The sequence below is a fragment of the Callospermophilus lateralis genome, chromosome 14 (genome assembly GCF_048772815.1).
Source record: "Callospermophilus lateralis isolate mCalLat2 chromosome 14, mCalLat2.hap1, whole genome shotgun sequence".
NCBI lineage: Eukaryota > Metazoa > Chordata > Mammalia > Rodentia > Sciuridae > Callospermophilus > Callospermophilus lateralis.
The window spans coordinates 28,204,948-28,230,131 of NC_135318.1; the positions used below are offsets into that span (position 1 = coordinate 28,204,948).

The 25,184-nt window shown below is 42.6% G+C and overlaps 1 protein-coding gene across 1 annotated transcript in view; it reads left to right on the forward strand.

Moving 5' to 3' along the window:
- Positions 1-25,184, forward strand: part of Vit (vitrin) — a 108,333-nt gene that overhangs the window by 61,956 nt on the left and 21,193 nt on the right. Inside the window, exons 7-10 of the mRNA XM_077105187.1 lie at positions 10,905-10,944; positions 12,063-12,128; positions 18,185-18,247; positions 22,562-22,709. Coding sequence (XP_076961302.1) covers positions 10,905-10,944; positions 12,063-12,128; positions 18,185-18,247; positions 22,562-22,709 — 317 coding nt within the window. The remainder of the gene's footprint in view (positions 1-10,904; positions 10,945-12,062; positions 12,129-18,184; positions 18,248-22,561; positions 22,710-25,184) is intronic.

Consider the following 25,184-nt stretch of genomic DNA (forward strand, 5'->3'; position numbering starts at 1 on the left):
CTAGTGCCACCTACGGTACAATAACCCCGGGACAGAGTACCAGTGACTTCCCCTTTTTCAGATAAGGAAACTGGCCCTTAGAGAGGTTCAGTAACTTGCCCGAGGTCATTGTCCTAACTGGCCCATACTCTGATTGTATCACCTGGTAACAGGTAAAGTTGTGGAGGGAGAGAGAGGAATTATAACCAAGGGATGCCTGGTGTTATAGAATGCATTTGGTTTCTATGTTCATAGCAGAGATCATTTCCAAAACTTTTCCATCTACCCCAGCACCGTGGCCAAGCTTAACACCATCCACTCCTAGCAAGTGCTTGTTCCCTATGTCTGTTGTTAACATTCCGGAGAAGTGCAGGTGGGCCTGGGTACTCATTTTGAAGTTGGCTGCTATGTAAATTCATAAACTAGCAAAAGCCACAGTTAAAACAGGCATTGCTTTGTCACTTGTCCCTTTACCAAGCCATTTCAACTTTCTGTTTCAGTTTCATCAAGTATTATTATCAGCTCCTTATTACTTGATGACCAGTCTCAAGATTTACGTTCATCCCATCATTCATTCACACAGTAACCACATATTAAGCACCTGCAGTGTGCCAGACCCTGAGCTAAATAATAAGCATTTCAACCTACAAGGGAGGCTTTGGGTCCTGCCTGGTTTCAAGATAGAGGGACCTCAGACTTTAATAAAAAAAAAAAAAAAAAAAAAAAAATCTCATGCCCACCATGGAGTAGGTTTTTACCAATTCAAATAAAAAATTCCAGTGAGAATCACAAAAGAGTGCCCCTTGTGTTGCTGCTTTGCCTTAAACGATTAAATTCCTTTAGAAACTGGCTGAAGCAGAAGGGATGGAGACCATTCAGGACCCAGCATGCCCACGTAAAATGCTTCCTTGCCTCTCCAAGAATGTGAGTTAACAGGTAAATCAGGTTAGGACGACCCCCAAAAGCATAACAACCTTCTTCTGCGGAAAATTATCTCACTTGAAAAATAGAAGGCATCTTGATTTGCCTGGTGCAGCTCATGCTGAGGACAGACAGTACCTGAGATTTACATGCTGTTCCCCCAGGCAGTTAGCAAGCATCAGCGGGCAACTGTTATTTGGCTAGAGCTTCCATCTACTCTGAGCTAAATAAAACCAGGTAAGTGTTCATTTGTAGAAATTTACAAAAATAAATAAATAAATAAAAATAAAAGTACATTCCTGGTACCATAGCAAGAAAAGGGAAAGTAAATCTTTATTTGAAGCTACTGAGCAAGACAGCCAGAAACCGCCCAATCCCCACCCCCTGCCCAGCTCCTCTGGCCAAATGCTAAGGCCCTCACCTGGAAGAAAGCCAAACTGAAGGTTATTGCAGTAAGTTTGACTTTCTAGGAACCTCTGTCCTCACTGCCCAAACCTACCCACTAAGGCCACTCCTCACCCTCTCATAGAAGACAATAGCTTTGTGAGATCTCAAAGGGCTCTGGGTCACCTCTAATGAAAACCACATCTAGGGATCCTAAACCTTCCCCAGACTTGCCTCCCACTTTCTCCCCCTTCTTTGGAAAAAGGAGGCAGGGAGGAGGCATCGACTTGGAATCAAATACATGGAGTCCAAATCTTGGCTCTGCTACCTATGTGTCCATGTGAGCCTAAATACATTTCTTGACCTCTTGGAAAACTTGTTCCTTATCTCAAAAATAGGAATACTTCAATCAACTTCCTGGATCATGATAAATATTAAATGTGTATGTTTGTGTAAAAGAGGACTTTGAAAAGTGGCGCATGGTAGGTGCTCAATGAATATTGCATTTCCTGCCCTCATATCTAACCCTGAGGCATAGGATGAGTTAGTGATAGGAAGAACCAAATCTTCCCCCAGCACTCTTATCTCCAGACATTGCTGCTAAACCTGCTTCCGGCTTCAGGCTTCTGACTTCTGTCTCCTTCACTTCACCTCACATCTGACACCTAGTGAGAACACTGTTTTCCACCAGCAGAGGGGAAGACTTAGTATGGGGATAAATGTCAGCTACTGCCACTTACGGAATATCTGCCATGTGTCAAGCATGGTATGCAAGTTCCCCCTGATAGACTTGACCTCTAATTATGACAACAACCTTCCCAGGTAGGTATGACCATGCCCGTGATACAACAAAAGGAACCAGGCTCAGAAAGCTATAGTGGCAGGGCTGGTAGGGAGAGCCCAGAGTGGAGCCTGGTCCTGGCTATGATTCCCAAATCAGAATCCCAGACCCACCTCAGATTCAGTGAGTTGACATCTCTGTGAGCAGCTCCCTAAAGTCTGGCTTCATAACACCCCCACGGTGACTCTGCTGAGGGGCCAGGTGTAGGAAGGAGCTCTCTGGGGCTGTTCTTGACTGTGTCCAAAAGAAAAGAACATTAAGAGCCTAAGGGAAGTTTTGAAAAGCTTTCCCATGAACATCTTTGAAACTTTGAAGAGAGACCAACTATCTGAGATTATGTGGAAAGAAAAAAAAACTATTTTATGGGTTTTACTTCAAATTGCTCAAAAAGAATCTGGTTCCATGAAGAATCCCCTTTGGACCAGATTAAGCGTTGTGTTCGTAAGGCTGGGGCAGGGAAAGTGACTTTCTCTGTCTCTCTCTTAAAGCCAGTTCAGATCTGTGAAGGGGAGCAGGCAGAAACAGCTCATGGAAGACCGGAGAGATGGCTACGTTGGTTGAATTTGCAAAATGTTTGACAGCACCTGCGTCCTAAGTGCAGCAATGGCTGTCCCCAGGATATTTTACTTCTCTCTAGCAAACCATTATGGGCACACCAATAAAGATAGGGTATTCTAAAGCCTTGGAATTAGCCAATGGTGTACCAAAAAAAAAAAAAAAAAAAGATAATTTTTGTTTTTAATATGCAATAAGTTTTTAAAATGTTCACTATTTGCTAGTTGAAGTTTTATTTTTAGTGTACTGTAGATTAATTAAGGTTTTGAGTACCATCAGCTTATTTACATATTTCTCTTCAAATTAATTCTTATATCCTATTTCCTAAAGTGTACAAGCAATTCTGTTATATGGCTTTTCCCTTGGTGAAGAAGGTTAAACCTGGGCCAGCATCTCCCTAAAGAGGCATCAATGCCTGTTAGCATTTTCCTGAGTGTAAGACAGGGGAATGTTCCGGAGAAAATAAACACTTCCCTAGACTTGTTCTGGAAGCTCAGACCCTTTAAGGTAATGGAAATGTCATAAATCAGGCAGGATTGGTCCTGCTTGAGAATGGCCTGAAGACTGGAAGGCAGGCTGACCCCCCAAGGTGGCCTCCAACTCTTTAGTGACTTGTCTGGCACAATCTACATACAGATTTAAAGGAGACCAACTATTAGCAACCATCAAGGTGAATGAGGGATTTGCTTCCTGCCTTGACTGGCTAATGCCTGCCAGAGTGGACTGAATGGCTGAATTCCAGGTTCACTCTTTGCTGACTGCGCTTCCTGGTCAGTGCTGGGATTCTCAAGAAAGTGACAGTGTCAGAGTGGAGAAAGGAGCAGGTGCTGGTGCCGGGCAATGGATCTGAACACCCACCAAAAGTTTGTCCATAGGACTATGGTTCTGACACTATTTCCCACGAAGAGGTGGTTCCCACGAAGAGGGACTTTTCTGACATTTCCATTACCTTGTCTGCCTGATTTATGACATTTCCATTACTCTTGTCTCAGATGCAACCCCCCTTGGCCTACTGTTCCATGTACCAAGAAAGTGCTTCTTCCCTAAGCAGAGTGAAGGCTGGAGCCACGATACTGTGGCAGGACAAAATATGCTCCCCATTCCCCAAAGACCCTTGTCCTGACCACCGGAACCTGTGAATATTTTCTCATATGTTGTAATGTGATTGAGGATCTTGAGATGGGGAAATTACCCTGGAATAACTGGGTAGACCCTAAAAGCCATCATATGCACACTTGTCAAGGGGAGGCAGAGGGAGATAATTCCATACCCATAAAGGAGAAGGTTATGTGAAGATGAGGCTGAGAAATAATTGAGGCTGCTAGGCTTAAGATGACAAAAGCCAAGGAAGGCCAGCCACCAGGTGAAGCAGGACAAGGCAAGAAACACATTGAATCCTCTACCCTCCCGGAGGGAACTCAGCACTGCAGATGCCTTGAATTTGGCCCACTTCTGGCCTCCAGAACTTTGAGAGAATAAATTTGGTTTTGCAAGCCACCAAGTTTGAGATGTTTTCTTACAGCAGTCCTAAGACACCAGAGATAGAGATACAGAAGCTGGCATACCCCACTGGGGCCCACAGGCATGCACAACTGTACCAGGACTGAGGTGCTATTGACCTTACAGGGCATCTCCTACTAGGTTCTCAAGATAGTCCCCAATACTCAATGGGTAGTCACTTTTCCTCTTCCTCTGAATCTTCAGAGATCCCCTCAGGGCAACCAGATCACTAATGAATTGAGACTTGCTATACGGCAGAGCTTCAAATTGTGGAAGCATTCCAAGTCATCACATGTGGATGAAGAGCACAGTTTAGAAGACGAATCTAGATGCTCCTTTACCATGGAGTCAGTTCATTACCCGTTTTTATAGACCAGGAAACTGGGGCCCAGAGGAGTTAGTTAACTGGTAATGAACTGACTTAAACTAGAACAGCTAGAATGCAATCTCTATGAGTAAGTCATAGAGTACACAAACCCTCTTCATGGTGCCTGGCAAATTAATTTGGCAACTAATCATGTTCTGCTATGTCTATGTTGCTATAGTGTTTAACTGTCAGTTAAGTATATTGTTGTTATTTGGTCTTTGGTTTGTTGGTTGGCCTATTGCTCTGAGATTGAACATTCCTTTAAGCAGGAATTGCAGGCTGTTTGTCTAGATTTCCCCCTGCACAGCAGCCAGCACAGGTCTCTGCTCACAGCAAGTGTTCGGTGAACATTTATTTGATTTCTAGTCCTCCAAGAGCCTATAGACTCTTGCAGGCCCTGGGATATAATTCCATTTCCTTACAGGCGAGACCACAAAAGCCTATCAAAGACCATCTGCTCCAGGGACAACTGCACAGCCAGTCACCCTGATGCAGATTCTGGCTATGCCAGCAGCTGAGGTCACCCACGCCACCTTGCCAAAGCCATTCCCATTTGCAACCTCTGCCACCAGCAGCCCCAGACCTCAGCCTGTGGGCCACGGGAGCTGGGAGATGGGTGAGTAGGTGAACCATGTGTTGCTGTGTACTAAAAGAGTAGGATTTGGGGTGTTCAGAGTAACAGCTCTTTCTGAATATTGATATGAAGGGCTCAGCCCCCACCTCTTCAGCAAGGTGAGTGGGGAGCAGCTGAGACCTGCAACAGGAGTTGGTATGTGGTTCTGTCTTCCCGTAATCAAACTAGGACTACTTTTACAGTGCTTTCAAAGGTAGGATATTACATGAAACTGACCTATTACAAAAACCCTAGTTTCTCCAAAAGCTCTTTTAAAGGGATTCTAGGTTTCTATGTAACTATTGTTGGGTTACTGGTTTTTGGTGTGGTTTGGTTTGGTTTCGGTACTGGGGATTGAACCCAAGGTATATTGCCACTGAGCTACATTTCCAGCCTCCCCCCGCCTTTTTTTTTTTGTTGTTGTTAATTTTGACAGGGTCTCACTAAGTAGCTGAGGCTGGCCTTGAACTTGCCATCTTCCTGCCTCAGTCTCTCCAGTAGCTGAGAATATAGGCATGCACTACTGTACCTGGCTGGGTTTTGGTATTTTTAAGAGGCAAATGGTTTATAGCTGGAAGTCTTCAAATATTGGGGGGAAAAAAAACTTGAGGAAGAGTCAAATAGTTGAAATGTTTTGTTCCTGTCCTAATTTCTTCTTATCTGACCACTTTTATCTGTTGCTTAAATCATGTTTTAGATTTTATCAAAGAGCAGCATCACATCAACAGGGCCTTAAAACTCATCTGATAATCCGATCTCAAGTTTCTCCATAGGCTTACATCAGCACTGCTAATAGGTACCTATCTCATCTCAAAGAGTTTCTGGAGGGAGTGGAGGAGGCATTCCATAGCTGGAATTCTATTGTCCTGAGAATTTTTTTTTTTCTGAGTATTTCCCACCAATGCCACTTTTTCCTTCTAGGAAGAAATCCCCAGAACTTGTTATTTTCAGCCTGACCTCTAGCTTCCAATCATGACTGCCGTGTAGCCTGGCCCTTCCCTGTTCCCTGGCAAACCCCACTCCCGCCCCCACCCCCCCGTATATCCATTTTTTATTTAACACAAGATGAATCAACACTTTCAATGTGTTGGGCACTTTTCCAAGCAACTTACAGAATAACCTATGGAATCCTTCATAGCAACCTGTAAAGTAAATATATTACTTCTTAATTGAAGTATTAACTGTATTAATGAGGAAATCGAGGAATAGGGTAGTTAGGAAACTGGCCCCAAGTCACAGGGCAAAGAATAGCGAAGCAGGAATTCAAAGTCCAGCAACCTGGGTCCCCTCTGATTCCCCTTGCTGGAGGGAGGCATCCCAAACACCAGGGCCCAGGCAGAGCACACCTGGACATGATGGGATGTCCAGATTAGAGAGTGCTAGACCTGCCCAACTTCTTCTGCATCTAATAAATGGCAGGATGCACACTGTCCATACATTCCAGGGGCCAGGCACACTGCATACATTGTTTTAGTCTTCTCAACAACTCTATGAGACAGAGATTATTATTATTCTATTTTATAGAAGACTCGTGGAAAAGCTGTGATAAAAAGTTTCCAAATCAGAATATCATAAAAATAATTTTTGAATTTTTGAAATATACCAGACAACACCTACCCACCATCTTATTGTGACTTAATTGAGGCAACAAAAGCAAAAGAGAAATAGAAAGGAGGCCGGGTGACCCAAGGCTAACAGAGGTCCCATAGCCAGTTTTTCTTTTTATAATTTCAGGCTCTTGACTTTAGAGTCCTTAATGCTTTCAAAAATGTCTGGGTATCTGAGTAAGTTGCTCCTGTGCCTCTTAGAGGATGTCAATTCTTACATAACACATATAATTAAACATGTGGCATATTTACTTGGCAACACTAGGAGCAAGTTGGGCTGGGCTTGTGGAAAATCTCAAGAAACTTGAACTAGTGGCTCCCAGCCTGGCAAAGCTTCATTATTCCTGGCTTGGGACAGGAGCATTGGACATCAGCCTCCTAGCCCATCAATGTTCCTTCTTTGAACTTGCCCAGCACCCATTTTCATGCTGACTACACACTGCTGGAAGAATCCTCAGAGCAAGCATGTGTGCATCATGCACCAGGATGGTCAAGTTGTATTGCCCACTCAAAGAGTGTTCTGTAAGCATAAAAAGTAGTAAAAAAAAAATGTGTGTTCAATGGGTGCTTTCAATGACTGCTTTATTGAGATACTGTTCTCATACCATAATTTTCTCACTCATTTTCAGTGAATATTTTTATAGGGCTGTGTGATCATCACTATAGTCAATTCTAGAACATTCTCATCATCTCCCCCAAAAAACCCACACCCATAAACAGTCACTCACCATTTTCCCTAACCTACTCCCCCCATCCCCAGGTAACTACCACTCTACTTTCATGAATGTATGGCAGTTCATATTTGCTGTGATACTGTAACCCAACTATATCAAATATTTAGTATTTAGATAACTCCCTTTTTTGCTTCAAATGAGTTGAAAATACTTTGCGGATGATAAGAAATTTCATCAAGCTTCTGATAGTGAGTTGCTGTTATTGTATCCATTAAGGGATTTTTTTTCTTTTATATGTATATATATGTGTGTGTGTCTGTAGTCAAAAGGTTCTAAAAATGGTTGTGGATGGAGCACTCAAGCAAATTCTTGTTTACTTATTCACTTAAGAAATATTTATTGGGGCTGGGGTTGTGGCTCAGCTGTATAGCACTCACCTAGCACATGCGAGGCACTGGGTTTGATCCTCAGCACCACACAAAAATAAATAAATTAAATAAAGGTGTGTGTGTGTGTGTGTGTGTGTGTGTGTGTACACATATATGAAAGAAAGAAATATTTATTGAGCAAGGCATGGCGACACATGACTAATCTCAGTGATTCAAGAGTCTGAGGCAGGAGGATTGCAAGTTCCAGGCCAGCCTCAGCAACTTAGCAAGACAGTATCTGAAAATTTTTAAAAAACATAAAAAGGGCTGGGGATGTAGCTCAGTGAATGTCCCTGGGGTTAATCCCTAGTACCTCAAAAAAAAAAAAAAAAAAGAGAGAGAGAGAGAGAAAGAGAAATATATGTTGAATGTTCTAGGACATTGGGCACATCCCACTAAGATATCTGCAACAGGTCATGTCAGCTTAGAACACCTGACAAGTGTGTAGCTAGAACAGGAGCTACCTGAGTTTGAGATCTGTGAGTCATCTTTGTCCTACGATAGGTCAAAAGCAGCCTCTCATCAAGATGTGTAAACTTAGAAGGAGGCTGGTGGAGAGTAGAAACTTGGAAGCAGATGGATGGGGGCTCTCCTAGCCCAAGAAGAGAAGACTGAGACTCAAAAAGTCAAAGGTCATATGTTTTCTCTTGTATGTGGCAGCTAGAGTGAAAAATGGGAAAAGGCTTGGGGGCATCTCATGAAAATAGAAGGAAGGCAACAGAGGAAAGGAAGGGGATTGTGGGCAGGGAGGAGGAGAGGGGAAGAGGAGGTATCAGGGAATGAAACCAACCAAATTATGTGCATGTACAGATACATCACAGGGAATCCCACTATTATGTGTAATTATAATGCACCAATTTTTTTAAAAAAAATTTAAAGGTGAGGCTGGACACATTGCAGCCACTTCAGTGACCCATGAATATGCAAACCAAACAAGAGAGAAAGAGTAAGGGAGCCAAGAGCCAGGGTGACAGAAACTTCTTACAGGGGCAGAACTGAGGCTGTTCCTCCTGGGAGAGGTCAAGGGTGGAACTGGTATCCCTGGGAGCCAAACAACCACCAGGCTGCATCCCAGAGGCAGAGGGAGGAGCCTAAAAAGCAGATCCAAAGTTATGCTTAGGAAAGAGTTCTGGGAAATATAGAAAGTCCCTCCAGGCCCCCCTGAAGGTTCAGGTGAACACTTCACAGGCTTAGAAGGTGGAGTGGCTGCCCTTTAAGTACTGTTTTTCCATTTCAAGACCTGCGTGCCTAGGTTGCCTCAACTGATCTAGCCAGTCTATCCCAACCACCAAGATACCAGAAAGGGGAGGAAGAGTGCAGCCTAGTGGCAAAGCACTGCAATGGCATGACCCTTTGCTCCACCCTCTGGACAAGGGCAACCAAGAAGAGCAAACCAGGAAAATGGGAAAGGGAGAGCCTAGTCCTTCCACATACTATTTTCCTTCTCACTGACATTTCTCTCACCTGTGAAATTTATTTTCCCCAAAGTGTCTGGAGAAGGTTTTTCTTAAAATCCAGTCTTTCAAAAGTAAGGGGTGGGGGGGGGGATAAGCATTTCAAAAGAAAAATGGGGAAAGGTCATGGCCAGGCAAGCTTCAGTAGAACTGCAAATGGCTCCTAAATGTATTTTTTAAAAGATGTTCAACCTTCACTAAGAACCAAATGAGTGCAAATTAAATAGCAAAATGCCACTCTTCCCTCAATTTGCACTACAAACTGATAATCCACAGCTTGCTGCAGAGTGTGGAGAAATGACCCCGTAGTCACACTTCCAAAAATATGATATCCTAAGGTAATTATTAGCCAAGGGTGAAAAGAATCATGGACACAGATGTTGTTCATAATAGAAAAATAAATGGAGATGATTTAATTATCCATCATTAGAAGATCGGTTAAAGTTACCACACAGCTGTGAAAATGTTGCTGCAAATGTGCGCATGCTGACATGAGAAGTCTGCTCTATCCAGAATGTTCAGTCAAGGAAGCAGGAGACAAGGCAACATGGGGGTCCCTCTCCTATTCTTGTAAATGTGTGTTGGAGGTGAGAATGAAGGCAGAGAAAAAAACTCTACATACCAAAATTGTATACCAGAAACTGCTGGAGAGAAAATAAAAGAGGATTTCTTACTATGCATAGTACATAATTTTTTTACAACAAGCCTGTCTTATCTTTATGATTAGAAAACAAAGCAAAACTACTTTGACTTCATGTCAAATCATTGGAACAAAAACAAACAAAAAAAGAGTCAAATTTTTGACTGTGGAAAAAAAAATTTTTTTTTTTGACTGTGGATAGATCCAGTTCTAAGAGAAATTGATATTTTTCCCTGACCTCTTCTATCTTTCTGTCTATAAAACATGGTTGTTTCCCTCTGCGGGCTTTTACGTGGCCTCCTTTTCAACAACAGGGGCTTTGCATTTCTCTTTATAGAATCCTTCATCTCCCTACTCCCTTTTAAAATCTTGCTTCAGAGAAACTGCCCAATAAATAATGAGTGCTGAAGTATATTTGATTCTCTCACGGAGTAATTAAGGATAACCATTGTGTACCTCTAGAAATGACTGAAAGCTAATGCTATTTGCATCAATACCATTAATGCAGTTTAGGCAAATTGCTAAATGTTAAGTGACGTTTCTATTGAAGGATTACTTTAACCTCCCCACAAGTGGCACAGTCGAGAATTATTTTAAGAATAAAGGATAAAGAAATATGGCACTTTAGTAAAAGAAACTTACTTTGACAAGTGTAAAATACAAGGGTTATTAGTACCTGGAATTTCCAGTCAGTGTTTTGAGCTAATCCATTTTCTTCTTCTTCTTGTTCTTTTTTTTTTTTTTTTTTTTTCCCATTTCAATGTCTCCTGCAGGGCAGGTTCAGACCACCCAAGGAGCCCAAGGACAAGGCTTTTCCTTGGTTCCTACCTTGTAATGTCTTGCTAAGCTGGCTCATGGAAAGAATGAGAACAGTTAGATTAAAATTCATGCTCTGACCAGTCCAATGTGATTACAGATCTCTGGCCACCCCTCCCCCCCACACTCACACAAGCAGACAAAACAGTCATGGGGCCAAGCCAGGTAGGATCCTGAGCTGTCTTTCTAGCTGCTTCTTTACAGGGGGTTCTTCATTTCCAAATCCTCGCCTTTTCATTTAGAGTGGGACAGAGTATTGAACCAAATGGCCCACTAGAAGATATTGTAGGGAAAGTGAGGACGTTGTTAAATAAACAAGGCCTTTCCCCAGTCTCCTTCCCTTGAGGTGATTTCATGCAGGGTATTTTAGAAAACCCTAGGGATCCCTAACCAGGCTCTTACAAAACCTGAAAAGGGATACTTTATGGGCTTTATGCTTGAGGAACTCTGTTAAAATGGTAAGGCAAGGGCAGAGCCAGTTGTGCTTGGGTACTTCTCTAATACAGGGATAGATGGGACTGGGGGTGTAACTCAGTGGTATAGCATTTGCCTGATTCAATGCTGGGAGCGGGGAGCGAATTCTCTCTACCGTCAGGAATTTCCCTCTGAATTGTGACACCTAGGCTCACCTCTCTTTGCTTCTGGGAGTTCTTTAGTGGTTCGACCCTAGAACTGGAAATGCAGCAAATTCTCTTCTCTGCAACACTGGAGAGGACTGCACAGATTCAGAAAGGAAACAGCAGGATCACAGACTCTGCTCAGGACCTGTGCTAGGCACTGAGGTCACAGGGCAGTAGGATCAGGATCCAGGCCTACAATGGAGAAGAGTTCAGTCTTCTTCCTCTGGGGATAGTCATCTGCTCTCCACATGTTAAAAGAGTCCTAGAAATTGTAGCTTCTGTTTTGTTTTGATATAAAATGTGAACAGGGGCTCCCTGGGTTCCCTGGTAAGGGCTAGCAACATTCATGGACCTCACAATGGTGTGCTTAAACAGGCTTAGGAATCAGAACACTGGCCAGGGCAAGAACTCCAAGACCATCTGAGACCTCAACAGACCCATGGGACAGTTTGGAAGACCAACCCAGGGCATTTTCTTCTCTTGTCTCCTTGACCAGGATTTCTACTTCCTCTGTAACAACCCAAAGTGAGCCTACCACAGAGCATTCGGCAGATTGCAAAGAAAATCTGAACTAGGGTCACTGTCATTAGGGAGCAAAATAAGAGAAGAAAGCAGTTGCTGGCTGCATGTAAAACTCAGCTGACCCTGTGTCAATCCCCTCAGGTATCCAAAAACAGGACTCTCCAGGAGCTGCCTTCCAGGATCCCTTGGGAGCAGATGTTGGCCTCGGTAAGCCTCCCACTGCCTACCATCCCCGCCCTCTAGAAACTTGCTCGGCAGTATTTGCACACATGGATCTCCCACACTCATTCTTGGCATCTGCAGCTCAACTCCAGGTCGCCAGAGTTTGGGGACATGCCAAGTTATTTTATTTGAAAAAAATGTCTGCTTTGTCTGTTCTCAGTGTATCATACAGAACATCTCTACCAATCCAGATGCCCAAGGGCTCTTATTGTCTTATGTCCCCTTGCCAGGTTCCCCACCTAAGCAGCCTGTGTACTCCCTGGCACATCCCCAGGCTGGGCTCTGGAATAAAACACAAATTCGCAGACACACCACGTGAATCAGTGTGTCTACATAGGTGGTGGCCACAAACACAACCTCCATCTCCCATTTCTAACTCACAACCTTTAGGATGTTTCAAGGCTGTATTCTGCCAAACGTACTTGACTCCACTCCCATTTTTCCAATTTTCTCATCCTTGCTCTGTTTCACCTGAGTCTGCTTCTTCTCCAATCTTCTTCATGCTCCCAGTAATTACACCCAGACTCCTTGACCCACTCGAGGTTCTTAGTTCCCTTTTTACCCTCCAGTCCTTCCCATTTCCCATGTTCTCCCCCTTCTCACATCATCCCTACATATTTTCTCTGAGCATCTCAGACTCTCCCGTGAATTCCAAGAGTGTCCTTGCCTTGGAGAACTCTCCTAGCAGGAAGGTGCTAAGACTTAGACAAGTCATGAAAACCCTTAGTTCTTAACTAATTAGTCCATCATTCCTAATTTGTCTAAACCAGTGGTTCTCAGACTGTGCTACAAGGACCCTACTTTGTGGGGTCCTCCTTTTGACTACATCCGCATAAGGACAGATCTCCTTCATATACTTCAACAACAACAGTATATCACAACAGATTGCAGAGGTTGATATCAGATTCCAGCTGTCTTCTATTATGACATACATTGACGAAACTATCCACTCATTTCATTGAATGCTTCTGTTTTGGAAAACAGTCTCTTTTTTTCCATTAAAAAAAATGAGATCTATGCTAAAATGTAAAAGGTTATTTTTAATGAATTAACAGTTAAATACATTGTTAGTCGATACTTTATTTCAAATGAGAGAAGTCACAGTTTTAATTTCTAAATAATAAAAATCAATACATATAGCCCACAAAAAGAAAGTGTGGGGGATCTTCAATAATTTCTAAGAGCATAGAGAGACTGAGACTGAGAATCTCTCAAATTTGAGAGCCTTTCAAATACATGAAACTAGACTTTATGTCTTCCTTTATGTCTCATCTTTTCCAGAACAAATTTCTCCATTCCCTCCAACAGGCCCTTACATGACTTGGCAGAACTTGCTTTAACAATGCTGTAGCCTGCAAATGATTCGTGAAACAGGGTACCCAGAGCAGAGCACAATGCTTGTGTGCCAAAGAACTGCTCTCCCCCTAAAACATCTCAGGATCCACTTGTGGGGAGCTCTGTCTCAGCCTTGGCTTATCTCTTTCTGAGCCTGCAGTTAATAAAGCCCCCAGGATTTTCTGTCTTCTTTAGAAGCAGATGACCCCAAACTCGTCTTTGTACAATTGAGTTTGTGAACCCAAGTTGGACTATCACACGTGACACCCTGAGTCAAATAAGCTGCACTGGCCTGGAAACCTAACCATGGAATTAATGTTGCTTCCATGAGAAAAAGTTACCAGGTCCCAAATAAACATCCCACACCAAGTCTTAGAGAGTAACTCATTTAAAAACCAAGGACTATTGATGCTTGCTGGTGTAAGGGCTGGTCCAGAACCTCAGACTGTCCCCAGTCTTCTCTGAAAGTCCCTGTGCAATGGGGTTGCTGGTGTGGCAATGCCTTGGGCACAGCTGTAGGGCTCTGCTCTCTCATGCTTCCCATTTCAGGGCAGTGAGGGGAAATTCTTCAAGGGAAAGGTGCAGACCTCAGGACATGAAGCCGGGGGAGGGAAGAAAGGCCTGGAGGTCCTCTACCTCCAGAAGCCTCCTGTCTTTCAGATTTCTACCTTCTTCTCAAAATCAAAAAGGGCTAATGTGGCCCGGTGCTTGAACACCCCTTAGTTCAATCCTTAGTACCAAAAAAATTTTTTAAATAATAAAAACCATACCCCAGGGGACCCAGTGGGGAAGAATGTGGAAGTTGAAGGGCCACCAGGGCTTGTCTCATAAAAGCCCTAAGGGCCATGTGTTGTAACTCCCACTTGGGTCCTATTCTGGTGACTTCCAGACGTGCAGAGGAACAGAAGGAACTAAAACCAGTACAAAGTTCATTGCTAGGTTCTGAGGACCAGGGTTGGTTCCAGGCCCTTTTGAAGACTTAATCACATTAGTGGGAGCTACAAGTGGCTGTGGCAGGCCTAGCTCTTCAGTGGTCTAACCGAGTACCCCGAGATGCTAAAGTTCCCTGAGCATCAGTATCCTCTCCCATAAGACAGGGATCTTAGCTGTACCTAACTCACAGGGTCATCGTGATCTAACACTTATTCAGTGTGTGCCTCCCACTGAGCAAGCTCTGGATAAATGTTAGTCGTTTCTGCATTTTTACCATGGAAATTGCTCAGAACCAAAACTTTTCTTAGATTTGACTATGTCATGGTATGGCCAAGTGAGGCTTGTCACAAAAATAATTCCCTGGGTTTTCTTTTTATTTTTTATTTTTTTAAAGAGGGACTTATACTTTTTAGAGTGATTTTATAAGCACATTAGCACATTGATGTCCTCTGAGTCTCCTCCATGGAAAGTAGGAAAAGACAGATCTTTATGACCTCAGGAGAAAAATCACAGGTGAACTGTAGAGGTGGGGTGAACCAGGCCCAGCCTGGGATTGGCAGACCCTGGAAGTCTTCTGACTTCCCTTTTCCCATACCACCCTATTCCTCCTTGATGCCAGAACTCAAATGTTCCCAAAAATTTACTTGTTATTACTACCAAGTCCAAAAATCACCTAGTCTCAGCTGTCCAAATATTTTTTAGCCCTCAGCTTTTAGATGGAGGTGATTTGGTTCAAACTTGTCCCAAACAAGACAAAAGTAGCATTAATGGAAGGACAGTTTTCCAGAAGAAGTAGGATACTTGGAAATCCCTGATGTCAGGATTTTTTTAATCTCCTGATAAAATATTAGAGCACCCAGAATTATAAATTCTAATCTTCATGACATTTAAAGACTTTTTTTGAGAAAAGACAGAAGCTACCAGCACCAATTTTTAGGAAGAGAGCAGTGTCTCTCTTCACCAGTAGGTGGCAATAGAGTAATAAAGCTAAAGAAGCAAGAGTGTTAAAATCATAAATATTTTGAACGTGGAGACCATCTCATCCACCCTGCTAATGTTATTTACAAAGAAATTAAGGTTCACAACAGAGGGTACATGACTTGCTCAAGGCCACACACCTGGGTAATGACTGAGTCCAGTTAAACAGGTCTCACCATGAAACTAGAATGTGCAAAACAAATTGCCCTTCAGAATTGCCCGGCATCTTAATCACATACTGAAAAAAGATTTCTTCTTTTGAGTGTGTTAATGACTTCAGCCAGATGCAAAGTAAATAGGCTTTAAGAAATGAAGCACTTGGTCATGTGCTCAGCCTTCTAATAGAGGAAAAGCGACAGAGCTGGGGCCTGGGGACAGCAATCTTTGTGTTCTTATGAGGTTGCCTGACATGTGTGTGTTGCCTCTGAGCCTCTCTCAACAACAATCCCCCAAATGGATCAAGGGTTATTTGGTAAGAATCGCCCCCTCCCCTCTACCCTTTCTGCATCATCAGCAGATGGTGGTGAAAGACAGTGAACATCTTGTCCCAGGTAGAATCCAGGTGCCAAGTTGCTTTATTCTGCTTAAGGCACACAATAAGGAGCTGAAACTCAAAAAACAAGTGAACTAACTGCCTGCTCCCTGAAGGGCCTGATTAGCTCTGTGTAGTTCTAAGGAAGAGAATTCAAACAGGTGGGACAGATGTACTTAAAATATTAAGCACATACTGAGTGCTTAATAAGTGTGGGGTGGGGTGGATGGATGAATTGATAGATGGAAACAAATTCAAGTCAAAAGGTTTCAGATTGCTACAATGAAATTTTTTCTTACAGTTTCAATAATCCAAGAAAGAATAAATATAAATCCTACTTTTATTGGCTATATCATGAGTTTCCTGTCTCTGGAGATATTAAAGCTCCAACCGGCCAGTTACTTGGCAGGGATGTTGTAGGAACAGGCTGAGAGGGTGCTTTGGACTAGATGAGCTTCTAAGGTCCTTTAGAATCCTAGGATTTCTGTTCCATTATTCTTGGTGTCCAATGAAAGAAAAGAAATAGACGGTGATGTTTATGCCTTTGGCTTCCAGAGCTTTAGATGACATAATCACACACATTTCAGGTTGCTTCATCAAAAATTCTGGTGCCACGCTCCTTCACTCATCTTTCTGCCACAATTGGGGAACATCATCCCGGCCGTTCACTTGAGTGTTTTTGCTGGGTTGGTTTAAATAACAAGTTTGTTTCTTTTTAATTTTGAAAATCAGGAGAAATGGACTTATGGAAGCCTGGATCAGTCCTTTTAGATGCAGGTAATTATACAGACCAACCTCTCTCCATGGCTGTATGGAGACACAGGATCACAGAACCAGGAGGGTCTAGGAATCCAGCTGGTGGCAGGAGAAGCCCATTGATCCAGAGCAGCCTTTGTAATGGCCTCCACCTGGGACATTGAGGTCCTGTGGAGGACACTGAAACCTCAACTAGGGAGGCCTGGAGTAAGGGGCTAAGAAAAGAAAGGAAATATGAAGACAAAAAGCCAGAAGGGAATTGGTTCCCCACTCCAAAATGCATTCAGACCCTCATTCCCTCCCGATCACACCTTGTCAGGTTTTCCCCTCACCTGAGTGGGTGTTGTTGTTTACTGCATTGAATGTTTGAAACTCCCACAAACAGAGCCTTCCAGCTCTCTTGGAAGATGTTACTGATAGAATCAGGTGGAGAGGACTCCATCCCTGAACTTGTTTTTCTCCCCCTCCCTACCAAGTAGAGCCTTGGGGTGTTTCCCCGAGAGATTTTTTTCTGGCAGAGAAATGCTGTTAAACACCCAAGGAGAAAATTTTAAATGATGTGAAGACGTAGGGTGAGCTAGCTGACCTTTAATGGGAAGATGAAATCATGTGCTCCGCAAACTGGAAAAAATAACAAGCCAGGAGGGCCAGGAGAAAGCACACTGCAGCTAAGAGCAAGGGCAGAGACCAGCACCTTCCTCACGGGGCTTCCAGGCATCCTGGAAACAGGGAGACCCACTTCTGATGCTGTGCATTTGCTCTGCCTGGGAAACTCATTGGTCTCACCAAGCTTGAGAGAATTCCCATTTATTGCCTTTATTTCCTTGAATGGTATACTTGTGAATTTGGCTCCAAGTAAATGGCTCTAAAGAACCACCCCCACCTCTGCCAGGGTGAAACTCACCTTACGTGCAGCCTCTCCAAGCAAGAACTTGTTTGTGTCTGTACCTTCAAACTTTTGGGTGGAGAGGATGCATCCTGCACCCTCTTATTTGAGTTGATTTTTTCTGAGCTCTTCCCCTCTAGTCTATATCCAACCACCTTTAGATTGCTCTCATGTGTCTTACTCAACTCTGTTTTTTGCCTCAATCACTACATGTTGATGGAAGACCTACATGTGATGGTTTGTATAAGCCAGACACATTTCCTGACCTCAAGATGTTCAGAATTTTACAGAGGGGTCATTTGTACTTGCAAAGTGCTTAATGCTTTCAGATAAGGAAACTAAGTCTCAAATAGAATAAGTTAAAATTAGAGTAGATCTCAAGTCTCCTGATTTCAATCCTTCACCCCAGCCCCCAACAGAGTACTCTTTAGTAGACTATCGGTAAATATTAATTTACTCTTATTTTTCTCAGAATGGGGCGGGGGTGGTAGTGTAGAGAAGAATGAGCTATCAGCCAAGCCCCTGAGCTGAGCATGAATATCCATTCTGTCCCTGTCTCTGGCATCAGGCCAGATGTTTCCTGTGCTGGTAAGTCACCAAAAGTTTTACTGTTCTTTCCAGGATTTATTCCAAAAGAAGAATTAAGCACACAGTCTTCGGAGCCAGTATCCCAGGGAGATCCAAGTAAGTTAATTGACAACTAGCAACCCATGACAGTTTTGACATTTGATCTGTTCTCTCTCTTCTCTACCTACTCACTCCCACCCAAACTTGCCTTTCTCCTACCATGGATTCATTTATCTCCTCTCTTCTGTCACTTTGTTCTAAGAAGAAAAGGAAACTTTTGAAAGATTTAAACAACTGTGTGCACGAGGGGGAGAGGATCCAGTTTTTAAAATATTGCTATGGCAACAAGGTAAAGAATAGCAAGGAATTGGGGAGACAAGGATGAATGAGCGGAATGGACAGGCAGATCAGCAGGGGCAGTGGTATCATGGAGGTGATGGCAGCTGGCTTGGAATTGGGAGTGGTGATGGTGAGAAATGGGCAGATTCAAGAGATGTAGAAAAGGAAGAATCTATAGGGTTGGGGTGGAAATACGAGAGAGGGAACAGTTAAAAATGATCTGAATAACTAGGTAAATGGCATTGCAATGAGGAACACAGGATGGAGCAGGTTTGGAAGCTGGGAGATCATTTGTCTCTCCTCTGATTGTTCATGAGACACTCAGCCTAAGGGATGATTATTCAGATCCAATATTTGACTGGAACAGCCCAGTCAGATATTTAGAGTTGGGGTTAGAGAAAGATGGCAACTGGGTAAGATCCTCTGGGGATCATGTTCTCATGGACACACCAAGTTGAACAGCTATACACACACCAAACTGCTTCCACAAGAGTTAAGGAACCCAGGTTACCACTTAGTACTCTGACCTTTTTTCTCAAAGAATAATCCTCCTCCTACTCCTCCTCCTCATCGTCATCATGAATGTTAAATAGTTATTAAGATGCGTGAGAATAAACAAAAGAAATTTAGAGTTGGAAGAAAAAGAAATATGGTTCAAAACAGAAAATGTGACCAAGGGAGATAAGGAAGAAATAGAGGACTTGAACTTGAAGAACTGCACTAGGTGGAGAAGACACTGGAAAATACCAGGAAGGAGGGACCAGAGAAAGAGAAGAAAATCAGAAAGGTGTAATATCTTGAAAGCTACGAAAAGAAAGCACTTGCAGATTCCTCTAAAAAATCTCTACCAGTCAGCCACCAGTGGCCTGTGAATCTGTTCTGCTGCATGTGAGAAACACCAGAAAACATTTTTAAAATTAGAGATCCTGCTTTCTAAAGCCTCACTTACTATGTCAGACTCTCCATATACCTTGCTACTCCATGTGGAACCTGGGGACCAGCAGCATTGGCATCTCTCAGGAGCTTATAACAAATGTATAATCTGAGGCTCCACCCCAGACCTACTGATTCTACAAGTGATACCTGCAAGTGATCTCTTTGCACATTAAGCCTAGAGAAGCACTACCCAGAGTGAGCCCCGGGCATCATCATTTATGGAAGCAGCATAAGCAACTCTGTCACATACACGACTCTGATATGTATCCAGGGTTAAGAAACTCTGGCCTGATATATTGGACAGTACAAAGCATTAATCTATGGAATTGGACCATGCAGAATTGGACCACAACAATTTTTAAAAATCATTAAAAAAATCATTGATTCCTGTAGACATTATATTTTACCTTTTCTTTCTCGTCCTCCAAGCTCTGTTCTCTGTGATCATAAAAAATCATTCACACTGAACATTCCACAGCCCAGTTCTACCCATTAGTCAGTCATCTTCAGATCAGCATGGTTTCATGTCAATATGAGAAAGCCAGCACGTCTTAACCAGCATTTGCCATAAGCTGGAACCATTGTCATTAAAACATCTTGGAAAAGGGGAGCAACCTTTCCCAAGCATCAACCCTGTATCCACCCTCAGGCCAGAGAAGTAGAGAACTAAGCAAATTGAGAAATATGTCACTTCCGTAACACCTAGCTGTGAAATGACTGTGTCATCCTGTACATAGCTCAAGATGGAGAGAAATAAGAAGGGAAAATTATCATGTACTTTCTTCTTTTAAAATAAATGGAAGAAATCCCCCTTTAGCCCTTATTCTCACTGTTGTTTTAAGTTATTTTAAAAGGCATATTGAACTAATCTGCTGACATCGGAAGAAAAATCCCTGTTGAGGAGTGTTTCTCAAACTTTACTGTGTCCATGAATCACTTAGGGATCTTATTAAAATGCAGATCTGATTCTGTAGATTTGAATGGAGTGTCCGAAGGTCCACGTTTCTAACCAACCCTCCGTGTTGGTGGGCGGCAAGCCCTGAAGAACACCACTGCCACCTTCTGGCAATAATTTACATTGCAAGATTTACCTAGGAAAGCGAGTTGGCCCTGTTGGAGGAACAACCACATGAGAAGCCGCAGAGCAATACTACTTCACTTTATCCCAGGATTTAGTGATATCTTCAAATTCTGCATCTGACTTTATTTACTTCTTCTAATCTTCATCTCAAAGATCATGTTTGGATATAGGCAGTTTGAGGGGCAGCAGAGGACAGGGGAAGCCAGCCGAGCAGAAGTATTGATAGGCCTTGAACATCCAGTGCAGGCAGACCAGAGGGGAAAGTTTTGAGATCTGCAGATGAGCCAGGGCACAGACCAATGCCCTGCTTCCAGATGGAACAGAGGCAGACAGACCCAGAGAGGTCCCTGCCATCTCCTTCTTCTCAAAATCATCTCTGGGTTTGGCTGTCATGCAGTCACTGCAAGATAATAAAACACATTCTCAGATAGAACTTTCCTCTTTCATCCGTAGACTGCAGTGTCACCCATCCATAGATATTCATATCAGTTCTCCTATCTGAAACTCAACTCATGTTCACTTACTGCTTCCATTTCAAATAATAACAAACCTGCTTATGGAGCCTCTCCCCCTAGAGATAGGAAGACTGCAGTCCCACAGCAGCATATGGTGTAGAGAACATGGGCAGTCACGCACATCTGAGGGAGATGCAGGCTTGCGTGGGCAACTGATCCCCACCCACAAGGACAGTATGAGTCTCCATGTTCTCTTGGATATTCCAACCCAGAAATTCCTTTCTCTCTCTCTCTCTCTTTTTTTTTTATCTTTGTATGGAACTCTGTTTTGAAATATTTTTGTCTCCCAAACTGCAATTGTTTAATAATTCATTCTTCATTTTTTTTAAATCATAGGGATGTACAGCTCCCAATAAGAATCTATGGCCAGTGTTGAATAATCAACTTTATCATACTGAGATGATAATGGAGAGTTTAAAAAAAAAAAACACTAATTTCTGATATTCTGTGTGGCTTTTCTCTGATTCCTATTAGCATTAGAAAAGTTGAAAATAGCTTACAACCCCACCATTGCCTCTACCTGTATCAGAACTTCTATCTATGCAGTAGTCCCCCCTGTTCCCATCATTTCACTTTCTATGATTTCAGCTACCCACAGTCAACCATGGCCCAAAATATTAAATGGAAAATTCCAGAAATAAGCAATTCATGAGGTTTTTGTTTGTTTGTTTGGTCCTGGGGATTGAACTCAGGGCCTTGTGCATGCAAGGCAAGCATTCTACCCCCTACAGTAAATTTTAACACAGCCTATTGTTATAGCTTTTCTGTTTTATTCTTACAAATTTCTTACTGTGCCTAATTTATAAATTTAACCATAGCATAGGTATGTGCATATAGGGGTAAATGCAGTATATATAAGTATCAGTGCTATCTGTGGTTTCAGGCATCTTCTTGAAGTCTTGAAACATGCCCCATATAGACAAGGAAGGACCACTGTATCTGCAGAGATCCAGAAATCCTAAGCCAGGACAACTACCCTCGTCTTTTCACAATTAAAAGAAAAAAAAATACATAATCACAAACAAGTGCTGATATTATAGATAGATGTGGATAATTCCTTTGGTTACTTCATCTGGGGAAGCAGATTAGTATCTACTTCTTATCCTGCAGTTCCTACTCTCTGCTTAGCACTGGGCTTGCAGGTTCTTTCACACTCTTATAAAGACCTGACACATATTTCAAAAAAGTTAAGATGAAAGTAAAAGGCCACAAGTTTTTCAGACTCAGTTTTGGTGAATTCCCATGTCTGAGAGTCTGCATTTCTATGATCTGAGCCTGGGAATCCACTCTGAGGATTTTCCCAAGCTAGATAGGAGTATCACTATCTAATCCAGAGAGTTCTAAAACAGTTATGGAAACAAGTGTGAGCACATGTATCCAGGACCTGGTGTTCAGGGCAATTGTCAGGAGATAGAGAAATGAGTACATCTGCACCACTACCTCTTTTCCACTCTCTTGTCCTTGAAATCCCAGGGGCTAGCAGAGAAAGAAAGGAACACAAACCCCAGGTAGATACAATGGGAGAGAACCAGAATAATAGAGTTTTTTTTCATTCCTCAGACTGCAAAGTAGACTTGTCATTTTTAATTGATGGGAGCTCCGGCATTGGCAAACGTCGATTCCAAATCCAGAAGCAATTCCTGGCTGACATCGCCCAGGCCCTTGACATTGGCCCTGCTGGTCCTCTGATGGGTGTGGTTCAGTATGGGTAAGTGCAGTGAATGTTCTGAATCCAGAGGCCAAGTGATGCTGCATGCTTACGTCACCAGTGCCAACATGTCAGAGCATAGATTTGTCCTCTTCCCTAATGCAAGTGTAAATGAAAAACAGAAGCCTTTGGTATGCCATTTAAGAAATCTTAGCTTTCCTGAAGGGAAGGAGAGGCTAATAAACGTTTGTGAGTAAATAGCATTTGCACTCATGATTCATAGAATGTTTATTTGGAAAAGGAGAGCTCAGTACAAGTCTCAGCCTCTAACAAACTCATGTGGCCTTTGGCTAGCCTTTGCCTCTCTGTTCTTCTGTAGATGAGGAAGGTTAAGTCTTCTTTTAACCTTAACAATTGGAAATTTGTTTGAGGGGCTGCATCCTGAGCTACAGTATATCCACCTGTAGGTAAGACCTAGAGGGCAGGTGCTTCAGGTTGCACTTTCTCTTTTCTCCATATCACCCTGGGGCTCTGCACTGATACCAGAAAAGCTCACCAGGCAATGGGGAAGGACAAGAGTGGAGAGCTATGGCCCCATCACTCAGCTGATCATGGAGGTGACTGTCCCCAATCTGCTTTATTATTTTACTTAGGTAGAAATTAAGGAGTCATATTATCATTCCAAACTCAACCTTCTTTTCTGTTGTTTAGGATAATAAATGAATCTTAATTTTAATATGAAGAGGTTTCTCCCTAAAACAGATATACAGATATTGACAGATCATGAACAATCAAGGGAGAGAACATGCATAAATCCAAGATTCACATTTCAAATAGGCAGTCATTTGATGAGCAGTTATTGAGAGCAAGATAATTATCCTGCCTTCCACAAAGGACCTTTGGGCACCACATGGTGACCTTCCCCCCACTCCCACCCCCACATCCGGATCTGCAGTTTAGCCCTTGGAAGTGGAAACTAACAAAGGCTTTGATGCTTCTTGCCCCAAAGCTCTAGCCACAGCTTCTTCAGGCCTGAAAAGTAAAAGCTTCCATACCTCACAGCACCCAAAGGGACCCCAGACTCTTCAGAGGTTTCTGGAAAACATTTTAAATGAAGATGTGTATCAAAGACATTAGGATATTTATTTTCAGGCTATCAAGAAAAATAAACAAAAGTGCTTTAAAAGAAAAACTACAAGATCTATATTTTTAGAATTAAATTTTAATAGCACATTTAATTCTATCTTCTGTTCCTATCAGGAAAAAATAGATTAGTTAACTGGCATTAATATGCAGTCAGTTATCTAAAAATAAGTAATTGCTGCAAATGCCACCTCTTGATGTCAAATGATCTATCTTGAGGCTCTTGACCTGAAATAAGAAAAGAAGGGTTTGGGGGAAGGGTATTTTTGTTGTTGATGTTGTTTTCTTGTTTTCAAAATGCCAAACTATTTTCATTCCAGTATTACGTTTTAAGATAGAAAATAGATATCAGGCTTTTCCACAGGGAGATAACGTAAGTATTTTAACGACAGATGTCCCTAGTCAATTCTTCTAGGGAGGTTCAAAGCTTCATGTGTTATCTTGCATTAAAAATTGTTGCTTTAAAAGCTTGCATGTCACAAGATTTATAGTATGGTATGAAAATAAGGTGCTGAATATGTCAAGGAAAAGAAAAATAGCATAAGGAGAATGTTGTGTGCAAATGAGAACGTGAATTCAAGAGCAAACATGGCAGGGAAGGAAAACCAGAAGTTTCCTTCTCCTCTGCTGTGATTTGAATGTGCCCCCAGTTCATGTGTGGGGAACTTAATCCCCAATGCAGCAGCACTAGGAGGTGTGACTTTTAAGAGGTGAATAGGAATGGATTAATGCATTATCCACAGAACCAATTAATTATCAAAAGGGTGGGTTTGTTACAGAAGCAAGTTCATTGGGTCCCCCCTTACTCTTGCCCTTGCTCTCTTGAACTGTCTTACCCTTCCGCCTTCCACCATGGGATGATACAGCACAAAGGCTCTAGCCAGATGTGGGCTTGTCAAGTTTGGACTTCTCAGCCTCCAGAACTGTAGGAACTTTTCTTAATAAATTACCTAGCCTGTAGTGTTCCATATAGCAACTCAAAGACTAAGACATCCCCCCTAAATTTTCTTCTGCTTTTCCTAACACAATTACCATTTGCAAGAAAGAATTGACTTTCATGCTTTCCAGTTTCACTTGCTAAACATTCCTTGCTATCTGCATTTTTTTTTCCATCCAGGGTCCTTATTAATTTAAAGCACATAAGGGAAATGTGTGTGTTTTCCTCCCTTTCACGCTCACATGAACTAATCCATCATCTTCACCTTGCCTTGGCAATGGTATGGAGAAGAAAGCACAATGAACTGCTGATGGGAGACCTGGGTTCTGGCCTTGGCTCTGTTGTGTGACCCTAAGCGAGTCACTTAACCTCTCCATGTAAATGCCGCTGCCTCTAAGTCTGGCAGTCAGGAGATGATTTATTAGAGCTCTGCCGGTTCTGACTTCCTGCAATTC